Source organism: Exophiala bonariae, assembly GCF_035927105.1.
Source record: "Exophiala bonariae strain CCFEE 5792 chromosome Unknown scaffold_18, whole genome shotgun sequence".
Classification (NCBI taxonomy): domain Eukaryota; kingdom Fungi; phylum Ascomycota; class Eurotiomycetes; order Chaetothyriales; family Herpotrichiellaceae; genus Exophiala; species Exophiala bonariae.
Window position 1 is genome coordinate 605,004 of NW_027042493.1, and position 20,233 is coordinate 625,236.

The window sequence follows — 20,233 nt, forward strand, 5'->3', positions numbered from 1 at the left end:
GAGAGCTTGCGTTCTCTTCAATCTCATCCGCACGCCCTTCTCCACGTCTCTTGTAAGAAGAGCGACGTTGTCAATGGAGAACATAGTATTGCGAACGTCTATGGTTGATCTTGAGGTCGAAGTCTTCCTCGAAGATATTCCCATCAGTGCTTCAATATGCTTTGGAGGCATCTAGTCATTGAGGTATGCTACCGAAAAGTACATACGGTGTTTCACATAGCTACAGTGTACCCCTTACATCAGTAGAAGCCCACCAGCACTACCAGCCTATCTCCCATGTGCACCTATTGGGTGATGGGACCTGCCGCAGGCGCAATGGCAACTGCTTCGAAACTGATTCGCTTCTTATCCGCTTCACTGGGTACACTCAGTCCTGCAGCATCTTCCCCATGAGATTCAGCAGCCTCACTTTGCCTGCGCTTTGCCGCGATACGTTTATCTCGCCATAACAGGATTTGGATGAGGGCTGTCCACAGTACTATGAGAGGAAGCAGAGGTCAGTCATGTTCACGTTCATTGAAGCATCACGGCTGCACTTACGAAGTAGAATCTGGAGAACCAGGGACCATGTATAACCCTTTCTTGCGGCCGGAAAGTCTGTAGTTTTCCAGACGAAGTTAGGAGCTACCGCTTGCACCACATAGGCAAAATCGTTGCCTGCGGCTACGAGCAATGCTCTCTTCTCAGTGTCATCCGAACATATCTCGTTAATCCAACTCAAGATGAGAGGGCCTGCTCCAAACCCGATTTGACTGAGCCAATACACAATCTTTCGGCCATGAATGTCGCTGTAGAGCGGCATCTGGCGTAGAACGATAGAGAAGATCAACTGTGATATATGTCAGTATGCTTTTGGTAGGAGATCACCATGGGTCTTTAGGTGTATTTACATTGATCACGGCGCCGGCGTAGATGAAAGGGTAACGTCTACCATGTAGAGGGCCGTCGGACGCCCATCCCCAAAGGAAGGCCATGCCAATAAAAACGCCAACTGTCACGTTGGGCACTGCATCTTGTGATTAGTACGATTTACGACGAACTTGACCTGAACACTCACGGTAGTTGATCTCTGGGATTGTGAAGTTAACGCCGGGCACTGGATTAGGTTTCTTATTGAAGCTTTTGAGCCAGAAACCCATGGCAGGTTGAAAACTACCATTATTCCAAATGACATACAACATGGCTGGAGACGATTGTTAGCACAAGAGATGAAAAATGGGATGATTAATGAGGGAGACATACGCAAAATGTAGGTATGCCAACTGAATAGGAGTCTCTTGAATTTGGGCCAAGTCCAGGGCTCCTTGCCAGCACGCCCAATAGCCTTCATGCGTTTGATTGAAAGCTGATGTTCCGCTTCCGTGGTCCACCATGTCTTTACGTTCCCCTGAGGTAGATTCGGGAAGAAAAGATAGCCCATGAGCGCCAAAGGAAGTGTGATGATACCGTCAATGATGAAAAGCCATCTGAAGCAAGTCAGAAAGATTGCGGTTCAAGAATCAGGCTCGGCTTACCTCCAACCTGCTCGACCGTGCACTCCGTTGAGACCAGTGTATGCTGCAGCCTGCAGAAAACCGCTGAAGAGTTGTCCCATCGAACCGGCTAGCCAGAAGATCATGGCGCGCTTGCCGAGCTCACGAGGGGTGTACCAACTACCGAGAAGATAATGGATGCCAGGATAGAAGCCCGATCTAAAGTTGAACGATGAGTAACCAGAACCAAGAATGAGGAGAGTAGCTAGGCTCACTCGAATAAGCCGACCAGGAATCTCAGAGCATAAAGTGCTTTGTACGAGGATACTGCACTTGTGGCAATGGTGGCAACTCCCCAACCAAGTTCGAGCTGAGAGGGTGAAATCAGTAAGTTGAAAACGACCACACAAGCAGGTAGCATATTGACTTACGGAGGGAATAACAATGCGCGGCGAAAGTCTGGTCAACAGCAGATTCGAGGGGATCTGACCGATGACATATCCAACAGTCCAGATCGAAGTGCTGGTCACAAGCTGATTTCCATACATTGAAAGATCCTCTTGCATGCCACTGAGGAAAGCATTGTTGACATTGTACTGATCGAGATTCTTGAGGAAGTAGCCAATCTATGAAGTTGATTAATCAAAGAAGTGGAAAACAAGGAGAGAGCGCATGCGAAAAACAAAGAAAACTTACCGAAGCAAAGGTCAGCACAAATGCATCAACCTTGAACAAAAGCCAGCGTTCCTCCTTGGGAAGCTCCCAGGTATCCCAGATATAGCCCTTCCATGTTGAAGTCGGCTTCACAATGTGCTCTTGCGAGCTATTCGAAGAGGTCGAGAATCCAGCTTCCTCATCCACCGTAGTGGCTGGAGCACCCTTGTGGTCTCCTGTCTCCTTGCCCATGGTGTTCGATCGATGGGTGTCGAATAGACTTCAATCGTTCTACCAAGAAAAGGGAACACGGACGCCGTGTCTTGACACAACTTGGCCATAAAATAAGATTCGTCCATCTCATGTCTTATACAAGTTCTCGTCCGCCGATCCAAGTCCGCCAAAGCGATACTTTTTTTCGCGTGGGTGTGTTCTGCAGCAAAGCACGCAATCCCGAGCCAGAATGTTGAACAACACGCGGAACGAAAATCAAAAACCGATTGGCCCCAGATAAGATAGTTCGACTATAATTCGCAATACTGGATCAGAATTATACCATTTACTCTCGAGGATAGTTTGTGATCTTCGCGAATAACACCACACGGTACCCATCTTTTTCGAGAGGTAAGGTGATATCGGTGCGGCTCGTCGCTGTCAAGCACGACGGCCCAGACCTCTTCGTCAGAAATCTGGATGCTTGCCGAGCTTGTCCACGTTTTCCAAGAATTTTGGTAGTCGATGTGGATTTCAAAGCGCATGAATATTCTCCAATCTCTCGAGATGTTCCTCCACGTCTTGTGGGTATTTTGGAAGAGGCTTACCGTTCAAAGCAGCGCCGAGCTTCGCACTGCGTGGTTGCAGGACCTTGGTTCCGGACACTTCGATTCTACTCATCGATGTGATCGTAATCGGTACACCCTGCGTTGTTGGCTATTTCTAGGTAGTCTTCATGTCCAACCATGATTCCGCAACACTCCGCGCTGATGCTTGGGGAAGAAGAACAAACCGGGAGCCAGGCCGATAAAGCCGAGGAAAGCCGATGAGGCTGCTGTGGCTAGGTGCTTAACGCTTAGGGAAGGCAAGGATCCTATTGATTGATCAGGGTCCCCTCCAGGTTCAAGGGATGGATACTGTACAAGCAATTTCATCATTTCGTAACTAACGTATTTTTGTTCCAACGAGTCCCAACTTCCCCAGTCCTATTTCTGGTCAATTATGCCTCGTCTCGGAAGCACCAAGTTTTCAAGATTAAAATCTCTCATTGCACCAGAGGAAACGCACTAAATCAGGTGCGGCAAGTTCCTCTATGAGGATATTCGACCGTTAGTAGTAAGTACTCGTACCTAAGGTTCCACCTTCACAAGCCTGGATAAATCGACCCCACGGATGCGGGAGAACGGTCGACAAAAGGCAGCGTGTCCCTGGCATCTTTCAACAACAGGTGTTCCACCACATCGACCTTCTCACTGCCACCGGGACGACCGTCGGCATGCAACGTTTTTGGCGCGCCGATGATCCAGAGCCCCGTCGCCGCCCAGCGCTGCTGTCTCGCAATCGTGGTGATCCAGTCATGCTTCCAGCGCCCAGCGAGCTCCTCATGCCAGAACAGGCCCATTGGCTCCTTGAGATGCGCCTCCAGTATCCTCCACCCGTTGTTGATGTAGGTCTCGCCCTGGACATTCGACTGCTGCCCCGTTGCCGCCTGGAGAGCCAGGTCGAGACTGACGAGGATGATGTGCCCTTTCCTCCTCACGTAGCCATCGATGTGCTGCAGGAGGTAGCTGCCCATCACCAGCGCCGACCACGCCACAATGATGCGCAGGTCGGAATTGCCTGACAGCCCGCTGAGCCTCTTGTTGAGGAATGTCTGGGCCATCTCGTTCAGGGGTGGTACGCTTGGAGACGTGATGTATTCGGACAAGTCCTGCTCGTCTGGAAGCTCGGCTTGAGATTCGCTGTGATCGGTCGTCTCAGGGGTATTGTTGTGGCATTTGAGCTGGAGGCAGAATGCCACGAGTGCACAACAGAGTTGTGACTCGACAGCTGACAAGTCTTCCCACACCAACACCTGACATATCTGGTCGCTGAGGCTGGCAAGCTCCCTTGCAGTTACAGCTCTAGACCAGGGATGTGCTGAGTCTTGCTGGACCAGCAGTTTGTTCAGAATACTGATCCAGTATATGGTTCCGGGACTCAATGTCGCGTAAGAGAAAGGGGACGTCGGCGTCAACTTCTCCTTCTGTTTGGAAGTCTCGGGTTGTGGTGATATCGATTGCCTCGACTGTGTCTCAGAAGACAATTGAGAGGGAGAGCCTTGAAGTGAAGGGTCGCGCACGAGGTCTCGTTCGGTCCTATATGCATGGACTGCTTTCCAGCTAGTCGGCCATTAGTCTCTTTATTATGCAGAAAGGTAGGTTTAGATTACGTACCATCGGAGACGGTTAACATTGATGCGTGAGATGTCTGTCCCGGGGTTCGCGTGGATATATTGTTCCACTAGTGCTTGATAAGCTTCGATATGGAGGTTGAAGGCATCACGCTCGTTTGTCATGTACTAGAGAAGCAACAGTGTTAGCAGGAGAAAGGCACAACAAGAAGAAGCAGAAACACTTACGGCAATACTGAGCATTCTCCCAATGGTGAAGATAACTTCAACCTCGGCGCAGGGTGCCGTGAAACTCACGCGTTGTTGGAGCTTGGCCAGTGCCAGACCACGATGGTATAACATGAAGGAGTCGTCCGCCGCGGAACAACCATTACTGATCAACCATGCTGATCGACTTACGGCAATCGTGGCGTCGAAGAGCATTTCATCCTGCATGGCAATTGGCCAACAAAGATCCAATTGGGTATTGTAACCCATGCAAGAATCAAAGAAGCCGGACATGTGCGGTCCCCAAACATGGATGTCTACAGTGAGGAGGTCAGCTCAACAGCGCGAAAATGAGGAGTGGTGAGTCAACTTACGATAATCGACCATCATGTTGACCGTCTTGCTGTTGGAGGTTGGAAAGGCGTTGAACGGGTCCATGCGCAAGCCTCCTCCGACGTTGAGCGTCATCTTCGAGCCTTTATCCCCTTCATTCTTTCCTCCATCTTGCTGCCCAGGTGACTCTCCGACGACCATAGCTATGGAGGCGTCTTGCAAAGCAGAGACCTTCATGCCAAGGACCATCTTGCCCTCGGTCGACGAAGAGGTAGGGCTCTCCTTCAGCGAGACTGGAGTACTCGAAGCCGCCCTCCATCCCACAAGGCTTCGAGCATACTCTGCTCCCTGATGTGCCAACACCTCCTGTCGACGACGTTTACCCGCGCTCTGGAACTTCCTCGCATGGCTCGAGACCAACTTGGATCCTCCTCGCGGACATGAATATGGATTCTGTTGGATGAAGATGTGGCTCGGGCTGCTGCTTCGAGATTTCTCCTCCTTCAAGTGGTTTCTTCCCGCCATCGATGTTCTCAGCGTTACCCGACATCCTGGGTGGTGGCTCGAGGTCAATATATACGACATTGAACCAGAATACTAGATCACGGCGAGTGAGTATTTTAAGGTGATATTAAGTCAGCCCTGTGGCCGTCGAGACCCTCGAGTCATTGAGGTTTGGGGGCGATTATTTGTAATAATCATGAACAGGGTGTAGTCCCAGCGATTTGCGGAGATATACATCGAAGAGGACGCAAGAATGAACTGCTGAACTCTATTTCCGATTCAAAACCGCATGGAGCGCCGCCCGCTGTCACATAATCATGCAGGGTTCCCGTTCTTTCGTCGTAGTGGTAGTCTGGGATCTAAAGCTTGACTTCGGAATACAAATGCCCCCGAATTTTCAGCCTTGAGGCACAAGGGCCGATCTTTCTCAAGTCATGAATGGCGATCGCCGAAGTAAAGACGAAGTTGGTGGTTTCTCGTACTCTGTTGGTCGCGAGCAGGACCCGATTGGATGGTAACCTAGCCTTTGAGGGGGCGTGGACGGTGCATAGGGCTACTCGCTAGGCATCAATTCGGCCAAAATCCGCGCATGATGTTTGCAGCGTGGGAAGGGAACTAGCCGCGCAAAGCATAAGTATCACCCGGGAAAGTCAACTGGAATCAACTGGAATCAAATGAAATCAAATAATTTTTCTCACGGTTCTGGCTCGGGGCGCAAATCGAGTTGGACTGATCAGCTTCTGTACCCGAGTAGCCCGTAGTTTTAGCCCAGAGTAGCCGGGTTAAGCGAAGTAAGCTGAAGATGTATCTTCGCTGCCGGTTTATGATTTCGAGTGACATGATATAAAGAAGTAAGCACTGAGTTCATGTTGAGACCTAGCCGATTTTCCTCGTTCACACCGGTCTGAGCTCTCAGGTGTTTCGAAGCGTTAGGGTTGTCATTGGCAGTCATATCAACCAAGTTGCGGTAGGTAGATGAAGAGTGGAACGTTCCATCCATGAAGTGGTGTTGAGTCTACAATCTGTACGCCTACGCCTTGCATATACGAGCCAAGCTATCCGAGGCTGGTTCTTTCATTGAGAGTTTCAACACAGTCTATGAATCCGCTTAGTACATATCTAGTGTGGTGTGAAGGCCGTCAATATGTGTATCCGGTGGGAAGTTCATGGAGTCTAGCTGATTAAGACAACCCGAGAAGATCTGGTCTTTTGCGCAGTAGATCAGCTGTGCACAATTCGATCTGGTTCTCTTGTGTCGATCAACGTCCATCAACCAAGTCAATGAGTGATTAGTTAGCATCGGTCTATTGTCTCGCGGGGACTGTGCTAAAAGGTTCCCATGACGTCGGTGTGAAAGGAATCACCCAACCGAGTATTCGTGTGGGGTAGGCTGAGAGACCTTGGCGTGGCTTTTTGATTACCGCTAAGGCTTTTGGTAGTATTCTCTTTCTCAGCCCTGTTAGCCCCTCGGATCATACTTGAGAACTGGCTAACTATTTCGAGAAGAACCTTAGTTGTATCCGATTGGCGGTAGCTCAATGATCTGAGATGATCGGCGCTTCAGGCTCTTGATATTGCGCAAGTTGTTGTTGAGGCATTCACGGTGTTTGGCCGCAAGGTTGATGCACGCTTAATCATCCTTGCCTGTGTAATTTTTGTGATGAAAGTAGGTGTCATGACGTTGAAATGAATGGTAGACTTATAAGAGTCGTGGATTCGAAAGGAAAAATACTCGATTGCAGGATAGTCTTCCGGATACAACAAAAGGACACACTTCACAAAAAGGTCAATCATGTCTCCTAGTGACTTTACAATTCCACCAGGGTCTCTGGTCGTGGTGACAGGTGCGAATGGTTTTATTGCCAGCCACGTGGTGGATCAACTTCTCCAAGCAGGCTTTCGAGTCCGCGGTACCGTTCGCAGCACGAAGCGAGGCGGTTGGACCGTGGATTATTTCAATGGGAAATATGGGGACGGGAAATTCGAATTGATTGAGGTACCGGAAATGGGAGATCCTGGGGCGTTTGATGAAGCGGTCAAAGGCGCAGCGGGCTACATTCAGATGGCCACACCAGTCATGGAGTCATATGACCCGAATGTGGCTGTGCCGAATGTAGTTAACGGCGTGTTGAACGGGTTGAAGGCAGCAGCGAGTGAGCCATCTATCAAGAGGTTCGTGATGACTTCATCGTCAACGGCAGCAGTCAGTCCTCAGCCAAACAAGGAGTTCTCGGTGACTCCTGAGACCTGGAACGACGAAGTAGTGAAACAAGCATGGATTCCCCCGTACAAAGGGGTACAGAAAAGGCTTGACGTTTACACTGCCACGAAGACCGAGAGCGAGAAAGCTGCATGGAAATGGGTCAAGGAGAATAAGCCCAACTTTGTACTGAATGCGGTCTTGCCAAATGCTAACATGGGCACGGTACTCGACGTCAAGGGTCAGGGAGCGCCAAGTACCGTGGGTTGGATCAAGGCTCTGTGGAACGGATTTGAAGGAAGTGAAGACTTGAAGGAAAACCCACCTCAGTATTTCGTCAATGTTCAGGACACGGCAAGGGTTCACGTGGCAGCGCTTTTGTATCCCGACGTCAACAACGAACGACTCTTCGCCTGGGCATATCCATACAATTGGAATGACATTCTCGCCATCTTGAGGAAATTGTACCCCAATCAGAAATTCATTGAAGATATTCCGGATCTTGGACGAGACTTGAGCAAAGTCACCAACGACAGAGCCGAGGAGCTAGTGAAGCGATTTGGACGACCAGGTTGGACCAGCTTGGAGGACTCGATCCGCGATGCTACAGTTGGTTGGGCTTGATGGTTCTGGTACATAATGCATGGTTTGCGAGTCACTTAGACGCGTCCTCCGGCACAGTATAAAGACCTATACGTAGCCTGGGTAGATCACGTGATAAATGTTCAAATCTCACGTGTCAGCGGCCTCATTGTTCCGAGTTGCTCCGACCTTTGTCTCTCGGCAGTCTTGTCCTCTGGCCATTACTGGTCGTCATCAGCCCGAGAATGTGTCTCCGATTCAGACCTTCGATGACGGATTTCATATGGGCAGAAAGATACTTGTACATAATCTGAATCACCCGAGAGTGAGGAGTCGAGACTGCACTTGAGACTCTCTTTCATCGTTCTTTGTATTCATATTCCACTCTCGCTATTCTTGCTTTGCCCTGCAAGGTTGTAATTGTTTATCCACTGCAATTTGTCAGATCCAGAGATCATCATGAGATACCAAACGCTTCGGTTCACCATGTTTTATAAAGAACCCAAGACCGAGAACACACGCTCACACAGTAGTGTGCGGCTGGCAAGTTCAACGTCATCAGCCTCGAGTCTACGATCGTTCGATTCGAATGCGTCTTTGCTCACGCGACATTCGACGACATCGTTGTCCAACACTCAGACGCCGACCGAACACTCGATAAATAAGAAAGAGCCCTGAGAAGACACGCGGTCTTTTGATACAATAACATACGGTCTTCGACTCGAGGACACCGAAATCTGTTTCAATCCATGAGATTTCTGGTGCGTCTCCAAGAACACCCGATATCGTGCGGGGTTCTCCACGAAACCGCCGTCAAAGAATCCCAACGCCCGCTCAGTAGTTTGTCATGAATTCCACAGATGACACCTGGATCACGCAGGGCGAGGAATCATCTCTAGAGACATAAACATGGTATGAGATGCCTGGAACCATGAAGACGCCCAAGAGGTTTGTGTCTTCTGAAATGTTGGTTGGGCTTGCAACTGCCCATGTCACACTGCCAAGCACCGAGGCTTAATGACAGTACGATGCAGTTTAAGCGAAAGATGTTTTCCGGGACTTGATTGAACTTGGGATGGTTAAGCTATTTCAGGTTTATCAGGATACAGCATGACGGGAACAGCGGTGATTGATTTCTCTCCGGTGTTCGCAGGATATTCGAAGGGGTAATCGAACCTTGGGCAGTGGTGTTCGGAATTGCAGCTCGAGATCGGAACTGCGAGGCTCGCAAGCACGCATGTGTCGGAAGCCTGCATCAAATCGAGCTACTACGAAGTATTCGTTCCGAGTACTACCTAGGTACTTATTGGGGGTACGGCTATCTAATCTTTGTTGCGGCGTTGGCTGTATATATGTATGTTTCCAGATGATGCCGGAATGATAATGATTGACGGTGACGATTACTGAGGACACGTACTTGAATGTATGTCAAGTGACCTGTGCCTTGCACCAGTGATTTTCACATGTTTACTCCAATCTTGCGATGCTTATTCGCAGATTGAGACTGAGAAAGAGTCAGGAGGATTAGCATGTGAAGTGCGCGTTTCGCTGCTCTCGGAGCCTTTTACACCGCCAGCAGGTGGCATGATCAGCCTACGAGTAGAATTTAGGGGTGGCTTGTGGGGGCATGGGGACCGAGGGGAACTCTCCCTTCAGCCTTCAGGCTCTGGGGCGTAGGGGTCCACTCAGGCTCGAGCCTGGAAGCTCCGGGGAGAGAACTCCGACGGTCCCCAGCTCTGTGTTACGACCAAGGCAGCTCTCCGTAGGCTTTGGGGTTGAGGGCGATCGCTCCGGTGCAGAGAATACCGATTGAAGAATTAAGTATTAGTATTATATATCTAGAGGGATAGATTTGAGAGTCGACCGAGTCCTGTGGCGATTCAATCCTAGTAGTAGAATTCCTTGGTCTGGGGCTACCAGTGTTGTCTTGTGTGGGCACCAGTCAGGTGAAGCATATTTCAAGTGTCAGCGTGACTGTCCGTGCCAGTGCGTTGTTGCTCAGTCTACCAATTCCCTCTCCCTCTCCCTCTCCCTCCCGCGGCTCCCACACATTCAAACTTCGTGCCGAGGTTCACTTCTCTGTCTCGAATTGTCACTACTCTCGGTGCTACCATCATTCATCCTCTACGATTCGTCCAAACAGATTGCATAGCCAAAGTCTAGCCTGCCAGGTGATCCTTATATTCAAATTCTCATCCTTTCGCACTCTGTCCACCTTCCATCGATCCTCGCACCCAGTCTAGCCATCTCTTCTACCCTCTTCACCATGACCCCTCCTCGTGTTATTGTCGTTGGCGGTGGCCGTAAGTCATATCCTCATCACTCCGATCCTCCTACTCATCATTGACTCTCGCAACCTAGTGTCTGGCCTCAGTGCTGCTCATACTGTCTATCTCAACGGTGGCAACGTCCTAGTACTCGACAAGAACAGTAAGTCTGATCCAGTGCAGCTTCCGAAACTGTGGTGTTGACATTTCCCGCAGACTTCTTCGGTGGCAACTCGACCAAAGCTACCTCCGGAATCAACGGAGCACTTACCCGCACCCAAGTCGACCTCAACATCGGCGACTCGGTCAAACAATTCTACGAAGATACCCTCAAGTCCGCCCGTGACAAGGCGAGACCTGACCTCATCCGAGTTTTGACCTACCAATCCGCAGCCGCAGTCGAATGGCTACAGGATGTCTTTGGTCTGGACCTGACCCTGGTCTCTCGTCTCGGGTATGAAACGCATGGCGCTCTATTTTGGAAAATCCACTAACAAGACTGTAGTGGCCATTCCTTCCCCCGAACACACAGAGGTCATGATGCCAAATTCCCCGGCATGGCCATCACATACGCCCTGATGCAGCGATTAGAAGAGCTCACCGAGTCTGACCCAGACAGAGTACAAGTCATCAAGAAGGCCAAGGTTGTCTCACTGAACAAGGAAGGCAATGTCATTACCGGCGTAACGTACGAATATGATGGCCAGACAAATTCAGTCGATGGTGTAGTCGTCCTTGCGACTGGTGGCTATGCTGCCGATTTCACCGAAACATCTCTCCTCAAGAAACACAGACCAGATACCTTCGATCTATCATCGACGAACGGTACTCATGCCACTGGTGACGGTCACAAGATGTTGATGGCCATTGGTGCCAATGACATCGATATGGACAAGGTCCAGGTACATCCCACTGGTCTGGTTGATCCCAAAGATCCCGGCTCCAAATGGAAGTTCCTGGCTGCCGAAGCCCTGCGAGGTGAAGGTGGTATTCTTCTCAACAGCGATGGCCAACGGTTCTGCGATGACCTCGGCCATCGTGATTATGTTTCAGGCAAGATGTGGGAGGAGAAGGAGAAGGGCAAGTGGCCTATTCGACTCGTCCTCAATTCCAAAGCATCCAACGTTCTTGACTTCCACACCAGACATTACTCTGGTCGTGGTTTGATGAAGAAGATGACTGGTAAGGAGTTGGCCAAGGAAATCGGCTGCGGTGAAGCCGCCCTTGATAAGCAATTCAAGGAGTACAATGCCATCTCCAAGGGCGAAAAGAAGGACACCTGGGGCAAGAAATACTTCCACAACCTGCCTCTGGAGATTGATGATGACTTCCATGTTGCCGTGATGGAGCCTGTACTACATTTCACCATGGGTGGTATGGAGATCAACGACAAGGCCCAAGTTCTCGGCGGCCCAGAGCAGAAGCCATTCGAGGCACTTTTCGCTTGTGGTGAACTGGCTGGTGGTGTCCACGGTGCCAACCGACTGGGTGGCTCGTCACTACTTGGCTGTGTGGTTTATGGCCGTGTTGCCGGCGCATCTGCCTCTCAATATCTCTTCCAGAAGCTTACCTCCGGAGGTGTGACGGCCGCTGCACAACGTGCTGGTCAGATCTCGCTACACATCGACCCTAACGTGCCGGGCAAGATCTCGGTCGAATGGGGAAGTGGTGGCTCTGGACAGGCTTCAGTCGGAACCGAGACCACTAACCAACAAGCCCAGAAGTCAGCGGCACCCGTGATGGATGGCAACAAAGCCCAAGATCCCGCCAAGAAGAAGGAGGCGAATGACATCAGCTCTTTCAAAGTCCCTGACAAGGAGTTCACGCTTGAAGAGGTCGCAAAACACAACAAGAAAGATGATTTGTGGATTGCAGTCAAGGGTGTTGTGATGGATGTGACCAACTGGCTTGATGAGCATCCTGGTGGTCCCCAGGCTCTCTTCAGCCATATGGGCCGTGATGCCTCGGAAGGTTCGTTGATTTGCTCTTCTTGATCTTTCCATTCATGACTAACGAGCTGTACAGAATTTGAAATGCTTCACGACGATGAGGTCATTCCCAAGTATGCTGCCGACATTGTCATTGGACGTGTCGCAGGACAAGAGGTTCGATTAGAATACTAGGACTTTTTAAGCAGGTATACCTATGCAGCGGGCGTGGTCTAAAAGCGGAGTTGTTTGCATGGGAGTGAACACCCAATCTGTACCTACCATTCAAGTTATGGCAAACCTTGGCTGTGATTACCACTGGTTCCGGTACTTCTACATTATTAGTATATACTTTTGGTAACAAACTGATGTTTGATATCCTTCTATATAATGATGTCTTTGGGCAGTAAAGGAAGGAATGATGTGTGATACTCAAGCGGCTATTGCCACCTGACGCTAAATTAGCGTGGTTTCCATGATTCACCCCAACTTCACCTGCACAATTCCACCCCTCTTCTCAGACTCGTCTCTGTCATTGTTCAATACTGTCTTCCACTGCATTATTTTATTATTCGCAAATTACATTAATCTCTCCCCTTCCACTGTGGATGATCTGTCTTCCTCCCTCCACTGCCATCATCACACTTCCAACGCCGATATTCCCGTTGTACAGCCCCTCATCGTCCGGTTCCAGGTCCTCCACATCTTGAGGTAAGGATGCGCCCTCCAAATACCAAACCCTAGTGTGCATAGACCGCGCACACGAGGATGTGCGCATTGTTCCCTACAAATACCCCACGAGCAGACATCCCGCGCACTCTCCCCTGTCGTCCCCTGAAGATCTGACAAAGCTGACCAAGATGCAACAGATCGACTTGTCCGCTTGTTCCGCGGCCGCGATCGACCATCCCCTCTCACCTCCTTCGGCTTGTACCATGGATCGTCGCGAGATTCAGTCCAAGGGTTCTGCCCTCCAGAAAGCGATTCAAGCCAAGGAGCCCACCGACAGTATTCTCAACATCCTGCGCGACCTCAAAACAAATGTTCGCCCAAGTGAAGAGCTTCTGCGAGCAACTCAAATAGGCAAGATCGTCAACAAGGTCAAAGGCATGTCAGGACTTGATCCCCAAGTCACTCAACTAGCCTCCGAGATTATCAGTCGATGGAGACATCTTGTGAACGAGCAGAAGTTGGCCAGTGGAGCAGGCACTCCTAACGGAGCAAGATCCAACGGAACAAGCTCGCCTGCACCAAAAGCTGCCACACCTGTACCTGCTCCCAAACTTACCAGTCCTGGAATTGCGCCGGACAAACGAAACTGGAAGGTCGACAAAGTACCTCGAGATGAACTCACAAATGACACAGCGCGGAACAACTGTATAGGGTTGATTTATGATGGTCTATGTTTAGGTTCGAGTCAGCCTATGAAACAGATTCTCGATCTCGCCAAGCAAGTCGAGTCTGCCGCTCTCAACTTGCCTGACGCCAAAGGCTCCTCCAATTCTGCAGTATACAAGGAGAAGATGAGATCACTGTACCAGAATCTGAAGAACAAATCCAATCCTGGTCTTCGGAAGCGTATTCTCTCGGGCGAGGTAACCCCAGCCAAGTTTGTCACCATGTCACACGAAGAAATGAAGTCGAAACAACAGCGTGAGGAAGATCAGAAGATTGCAAAGGAGAATATGAACAATGCCATGGTTGCACAAGAAGAGAAAAGTGTCAGTACCAGTCTGGAATGCGGTAAATGTCATCAGAAGAAAGTCAGCTACTCTCAAGCACAAACTCGAAGTGCTGACGAACCGATGACGACGTTTTGCGAGTGTATGAATTGCGGCAACCGGTGGAAATTCTCTTAGCGAAGAGCGTTGCTGCCACTCATGAGAATGATGGGTTCTGTCATTGAACATCTACTTCAAGATGAGGAGTCACAAGATGTCTTCATCCCTTGACTTGAGGCCCCGACATGGGTTGAACGGCATATCTGTTCTCCACTACCAACCTGCCACTGCTGTGCTCAAGATTATCATCGTATGGGATGGGCGGTCGTGAGCGATATGGAAATCTGCAGACTCTACAGGCTGGGATCATCTCCCCCTTCAAGGCTTGATCGGGAGACCAAACACAAATGAGTTAGTTTTATTTTGTACTCTTAGTTGGGAAATCACGCCGGGACAAGGAATTCGAGATGAGACTATGAATGGAAAAAGAGAGTCACTGTGATTATCATTGCATAGGAGACTTGTTCATGGCGAATTAGTTCCAATGGGTTCCAATGCCCACAGAATGCTCAAGCACCGTCATTGTAAGTTCTCGAGTTAGCATTTGTAGACAGTAGCTTATGTATTGTAGACACCCAAGATGTATTTGGGTACCAGTAGCCACGGAGCCGCAAAATCCTCGCCACAGTACGGACTGTACCTAGGTAGGTAGTATACGGAAGAGAATACGGTACACGAGTCAGTAACGAAGCTCCATAAATTGAGTTTCTCGCGTAAAAGCCTGGTCCGCTACCCCCCTAGTGCCAGTGCCGGGACCCCCTTTCCGGAGCCGGATCGATGAGCCGTCCGCAGTGATAGTATCCATAGTACGAGTGTGCAGCCTCATCACGTGGGACGTGGGCAGCCTCGCGATAGTGACGGTGCTGCTCGTACCGTGCCCTCATTGGGCCTGCATAGAGTATCTCCTCGATTTTTCGCTAGTCCACTCCTCTGGCGAGAATGATCGCTCAGTCCTTAAGGTGCAATTTTTCATTTCAATCTTGTGAGACGGAAGAGTTTTGATCTATACGTGGTGTGGCGCCCATTCGCCGGCGATCGTGTATAGTACATTTTACATTTTTTTCTCCGACAGAACCAACCGAAATTCCTCGCTTTTTTGTTCAATCCCTAAGTTTCCTTCCCATCGCATTTATGTTCTCTGAAATCAACAACACTTATATATGTTTATTTATGTCGAGATATCTCTTTCCCACGCCAGTGCGCCATCGCTTGCTCTAAACCCGTTTGAGGAACTTGGGTTGATTCAGATCCTGTCGTTGCTGCTACTGCTGTGCCAGTCCCGATTATCGGGGTTCTGGTCCTCGTACTCGACCCGATAGTCGATGGAGTGCATGATGACGCCGTCCGTCAAGCCTTTGACGCTGTCGGACGCATCGTTCGGGTCCGCGGCGTGAACGGTCGCGCCGCGGTTATTGCCGCCTGGAGTCGTCTGGCCGTGGTTGGCGTCATGGTGGTGGCTGTCGATGCTGCGCAGGTTCGAGCTGATCTGGGCTTTGCTCGACGACGACAGTCCCAGTTTCGTGGCTATTTTGCTTCCCATCCCGCTGCCCTGCGCGTAGCTGCTGCTGTTGAACATGCCGCTCTTTCCGGCCGAGTGCTCGAGCTCGAACGGTTCCGAGATGGTCACGCCGCTGAGCCCGGACGCCCAGTCGGCGAGGAAGCGCTTGATCGACGGGATGCAGGCCGTTACGATCGACACGTTCATCGCTACGCTCGTCCATGCTGATGGTGTGATGGCGAACCACGTCCGGTCTTGTGGTGTTGAGTGGTAGAAGTCGTCGAGTGCTACCATCGATGCGGCGGTCAGGCATGGTGTGCTATTGAATGGTATTAGTGGCCGTGTGGGAGCAGAGTTGTTCAAATCCTGAGGTACTCACGCAAGACGCAGGCTGAAGAGCATGATGACCATCCACCGCTTGTCCCGACTCACAAGCACGGTTCTCATCATGAGTGCTGGAAGGAGAACAATCCCGACGTCACTGGCGATGTCCATGCTTCTGATGGCGATTTGCATTGCATACTGATCGACGCATGTATTGCCGTCGCTTGGGCCGAGCGCCCACCGGTCTGGTGAACATTGGAAAGCCAAAACGAACACACTGGCTACGGCCCAGAGCGCGATGAATGCAAGCATGCCATAGCACGCATACATGACATTTTTCAATGGCTTGATGGCAATGATCAAGAGAGTCACGGCCGCTTTGGCGCTCGCGAGAGTGAGGATTAGAAGAATATTGGACGCATAAAAGACCTTCATACTGTTAGCGTCGTATCCAGCGGATTATATTCATTCGTGCTCACCTTGCTAAGACTTTGGATGTCGTCAGCTGGGATCGCATCTATGTGTCGACCTAGACCTTTATCCGTGGCAATACCTATGCATGCTGTTTGGGCAACGGCAAAAATCTGTGTGGTATGTCAATTGATCTGTGTTGTGTAGAGTCCTCTCAGCAAACCATACCATCGCTATCACCATTGCAGCATCATTAAACCCGACAGTTCGGGTTGTCGCCAGTCTTGTCCATAGCTTCACTCCCACCGTCAAGCCAGTAATGACAATTACGGTTGCCGCGACGGCCAATGCAATAGGGCCCCGATTATCAGCTGTCAGATTCTCGAATGGCGGCTTTAGAGGCTCGTATAGATCGCCCTCGCCTGTCTCGGACATTGTATCTTCTTTGCTCTCGATATTGTTGTGTAAAGCACGAACAAATGTAATTCTGAGAGGATGGTAGGTTCGAACCTAGAAATGGGTTTCAATGAGCATTTGCCTGGATCTGAAGCATAGCCAGAGTGGAATTTGTCAATATTCGAAGTGGCAGGCTCAGAGTTGCATCGAGGATGTCGCTTGGGAGCTCATCCAAGGCTTGACTCCAGGGGTTTCATACAGTGTTTGTATGCTGCATGGCCTCAACTCTATTCTACAGCATCGGTATCCGTAGAAGGAATGGTCCAAGGAGGAAACATACATGTCGGCACAGGAATATCGCGTGAACCCCCCTTGGCAGGAACCAAGAGTCGAGGACAATCAATTCCATGCTGGCAACTAAATTTGAACCTTGCCAGAAGGAGACGTGCAGGAAAGAGTCACTTACCAGACAGGGTTGCACGTTTCCCAGACCCTAATGGTTTCAATCGTGTATTGGCGTGATCAGAAAGTGGGAGCAATCTAGACAGTCTTGTCCCTGGAATCGAACATAGACCAGTATCCACATCTCTCAGAGAGCAACAGTGCTCAAACAACCATTGGGCTCTCCTCCACGGATCCGATTTAATGCAGGAACGTCTCGGACTCTCGTATCCCAATATTTTCGGTATGAATCACTGAATTTCTCCGTCCAGGGCACAGATGCAAAAGAATCTGTTATCCAGAGCGCTTCCAGCTTCTTAGAACGAGGCGTGGGCTAGAGAACGCCTACGAAGTACAGGTGTGTTTGGCGCCTGAGATCTGTGAATCTAGTGGATCACGGGTGGCTTTGTATGGATCCGTAGAAGAGACCATAGGTATCTGCAACGGATTATCCGTACCTGGAATTGGAAGACACAGACATGCAGCCTCTCCTTGTATCTGTATTCTTCGATATTGTATCCACATTAGATACTGGAGAAGAGATGCTCCGAGCTGGGGCCCAGAGTAGTAAGCTGACGGTGGGTGTTGAGGAAAGTGCCGAAGTGAACGGGAAAGCAAATCCTCGTAAACTTTCCTTCTGTTGTGGTATCCCGTGGTTGGAACGCACCGGTCCTCGAATGAGCAGCCACGAAGCATGGGTTCCTGGGCGGCCGACCAAAGCCTCATTTCACTGCCGATCCATCATCGGGGAGAGATGTTGCTGTGTGATAACGCCAGCATGCGACTAACGAGGGCACGCTCACGGATGCGGGAGTCCATTCTCCAGACCAAGAAGCTAATTTGACTCAATGAGTCTGGCGACCCAACGACTGGAACTTTGAAGGTCGCCTAGATCTGTTGCCCCAGTGCATATGAAATGATTAGGGAGAAGGCCCCCTTATTGCCTTCCCCATTTAGTTGACCGACAACTCACGACTTGGTATTGCAGGTCCCTGAAGTGAGAGCTCCATGGGATGAACCAAGCTGCCATTGTCTTGTCACTGAGAGACGTTGATCTATTCGCCCACACGGCTTGAATCATGATGTCCCACTTTTAACCATCAGGTTGGTCGAGTCTAAACTCTGATAATTAGTATGGACTTGGTGGAAGCCACATGTGCATCTCTTGCAGTCACTTTAGACTGTGCGATGAACCCTGAATGATGAATGGAGCCCCAAGGCATTGTTACTAGGCGCCTACTGCAGAGCCTGGCGCAGGAGCTGCTCCGCCTGTATCGCCAGCATTTGATGCTTTCGACTTGGCTGGACATGGGTGATACCTAAGCTAGGTATTTGGACGGAGCTTAGGCTCATCTGGATGTGACTCCGCGAGAAAAGCTAGTCAGGATGTTGAAGCGGATGCCTGGAAGTCGACAACCTTGCTCTCCCCAGTGTGCTCGAAGCGTCGTCTTTGTTTGAGGTACATGATGCTAAACTCGATGGAGGAGGTGGGGGCACTCTAGCATTCGGGGGAGCAGACTGCCGTGCCGTGATCGACATGACTCTTTCGCCCAGCGGGCCGGTCCTGGCAGAATTGGCACCTTGTCTACACCTCAAGTTCGCATTGACCCAAGAGGCCAATGGGGGCGCTCCAATCAAACAGTTCCTCTTATCTCCAGCCTCTCTTCCTCCCAGATCATCCGCGTTAGGTTGCGCCATCACGTCTGCAAAGCGAGAGTCCGCGGATCCTTCCCCAGACGAGTTCCGGAATGAGGCTTTACATTTTAGCTGGCGAGTGTCAAACACCATAATGAAGCTGGACTCATGAACCCTTAGTGAAAGGCAATTTGCGGCTACTCCTATTCACTTGATCACAACCAACGATTAAGATGGTGTATGTTCATAATTGAAGGACTTCGACAGCTGCTGGGACAAGAGCCTCTCAAATTAATACCTTGTTATGGGTAGTGACCTAGACTCTTGATGAAGCGACAGCACAGGCGGATGGAGACCTGCTGGAATTCAGGCCCTCCAATACTTACCGAATGAAGATCTCGAGCTCCAAAATATACTGCTCTGCTACGATATCGCCAAAGATGACCCCAGGTCCCTCGACCGTCCACTTCTCGGAGAGATTGGGAGGCGGATTTAACACCCTTGCAACATTAGCTTCTGGGCACTGCATGTATCGTTGCAAGCCACCAGCAGAGGTACAAATGCGTACAAGTTAACGACACTAGCCAGGGAGAGATTTCCTGGCCAAAGCTTTGCTTTGTTCTATCACACATAACAGGGTTTGTTGTTGCATCCTTTCCAGCATCTGAATCGTACTACTCCGTACAAGGGCTCCGTACGGCAGTCAAGCCACGATTATGACCAGGAAATCTGTATCCCATCGAGACAAGGATCCCTGGCGACCCACAAACTCGACAAGCATGTTCGTGCTCTCTCTTGAGAGTCCGTACGCCGTACTCAGTGTGGGTTATGACCGTACATAGATTTGTTGGACCTCCGTCTTTATCGAAACCGCAACGATGCGACGATCGCATCTCCAGTACACACTGCATGTAACACTTTTAGACGCAGCCTACCTGTTGGTAGTTAGCTTATGGTGTGCCAAAGATCCAAGCTACTGACTTCGCCGAACATCCTTCGCATTAATTCATTGGTAGCTCAGGTGTAGCGTGTCTTCCTCGTGGGACTTTTCGATTGTTCTTGCCTCCTACCAATCTTATGCCCATCCACGTCGCTTAATGGTGGTACCCCTCGATCGAGACACTGAAATCCGTTAGAATATCCTGCGTGCTCACTGCCTGACTTGGTCTAGGGCCAAGCTCCTGTTTCCATTCCACGTTTCTCCCTCGTGTGGA

The 20,233-nt window shown here is 50.2% G+C and overlaps 6 protein-coding genes across 6 annotated transcripts; 3 read left to right on the top strand and 3 right to left on the bottom strand.

Annotated features, from left to right (window-relative positions):
* Window positions 1-284: 284 nt before the first annotated feature.
* Window positions 285-2,378, bottom strand: LTR84_004153 (uncharacterized protein; the record flags this gene model as incomplete). Its single annotated transcript, XM_064847731.1, has 9 exons — window positions 285-478; window positions 541-829; window positions 891-1,006; window positions 1,058-1,183; window positions 1,243-1,466; window positions 1,515-1,691; window positions 1,748-1,842; window positions 1,904-2,098; window positions 2,169-2,378. 9 exons carry the CDS (start codon window positions 2,376-2,378, stop codon window positions 285-287), a joined length of 1,626 nt encoding a protein of 541 aa, XP_064704843.1.
* A 1,105-nt stretch (window positions 2,379-3,483) lies between these two features.
* LTR84_004154 (uncharacterized protein) lies at window positions 3,484-5,577 on the bottom strand (the record flags this gene model as incomplete). Its single annotated transcript, XM_064847732.1, has 4 exons — window positions 3,484-4,501; window positions 4,556-4,680; window positions 4,741-5,036; window positions 5,094-5,577. The coding sequence occupies 4 exons, from the start codon at window positions 5,575-5,577 to the stop codon at window positions 3,484-3,486; spliced, it is 1,923 nt and encodes a 640-aa protein (XP_064704844.1).
* Window positions 5,578-7,348: 1,771 nt separating this feature from the next.
* LTR84_004155 (uncharacterized protein) lies at window positions 7,349-8,380 on the top strand (the record flags this gene model as incomplete). Its single annotated transcript, XM_064847733.1, has 1 exon — window positions 7,349-8,380. One exon carries the CDS (start codon window positions 7,349-7,351, stop codon window positions 8,378-8,380), a length of 1,032 nt encoding a protein of 343 aa, XP_064704845.1.
* Window positions 8,381-10,604: 2,224 nt separating this feature from the next.
* LTR84_004156 (uncharacterized protein) lies at window positions 10,605-12,728 on the top strand (the record flags this gene model as incomplete). The annotated part of the gene is made up of 5 exons (XM_064847734.1): window positions 10,605-10,641; window positions 10,700-10,768; window positions 10,822-11,059; window positions 11,111-12,576; window positions 12,631-12,728. The coding sequence occupies 5 exons, from the start codon at window positions 10,605-10,607 to the stop codon at window positions 12,726-12,728; spliced, it is 1,908 nt and encodes a 635-aa protein (XP_064704846.1).
* A 226-nt stretch (window positions 12,729-12,954) lies between these two features.
* LTR84_004157 (uncharacterized protein) lies at window positions 12,955-14,392 on the top strand (the record flags this gene model as incomplete). The annotated part of the gene is made up of 2 exons (XM_064847735.1): window positions 12,955-12,958; window positions 13,287-14,392. 2 exons carry the CDS (start codon window positions 12,955-12,957, stop codon window positions 14,390-14,392), a joined length of 1,110 nt encoding a protein of 369 aa, XP_064704847.1.
* Window positions 14,393-15,557: 1,165 nt separating this feature from the next.
* On the bottom strand, window positions 15,558-16,982 carry LTR84_004158 (uncharacterized protein; the record flags this gene model as incomplete). Its single annotated transcript, XM_064847736.1, has 4 exons — window positions 15,558-16,131; window positions 16,192-16,565; window positions 16,616-16,720; window positions 16,776-16,982. The coding sequence occupies 4 exons, from the start codon at window positions 16,980-16,982 to the stop codon at window positions 15,558-15,560; spliced, it is 1,260 nt and encodes a 419-aa protein (XP_064704848.1).
* Between the last annotated feature and the right edge of the window lie 3,251 nt (window positions 16,983-20,233).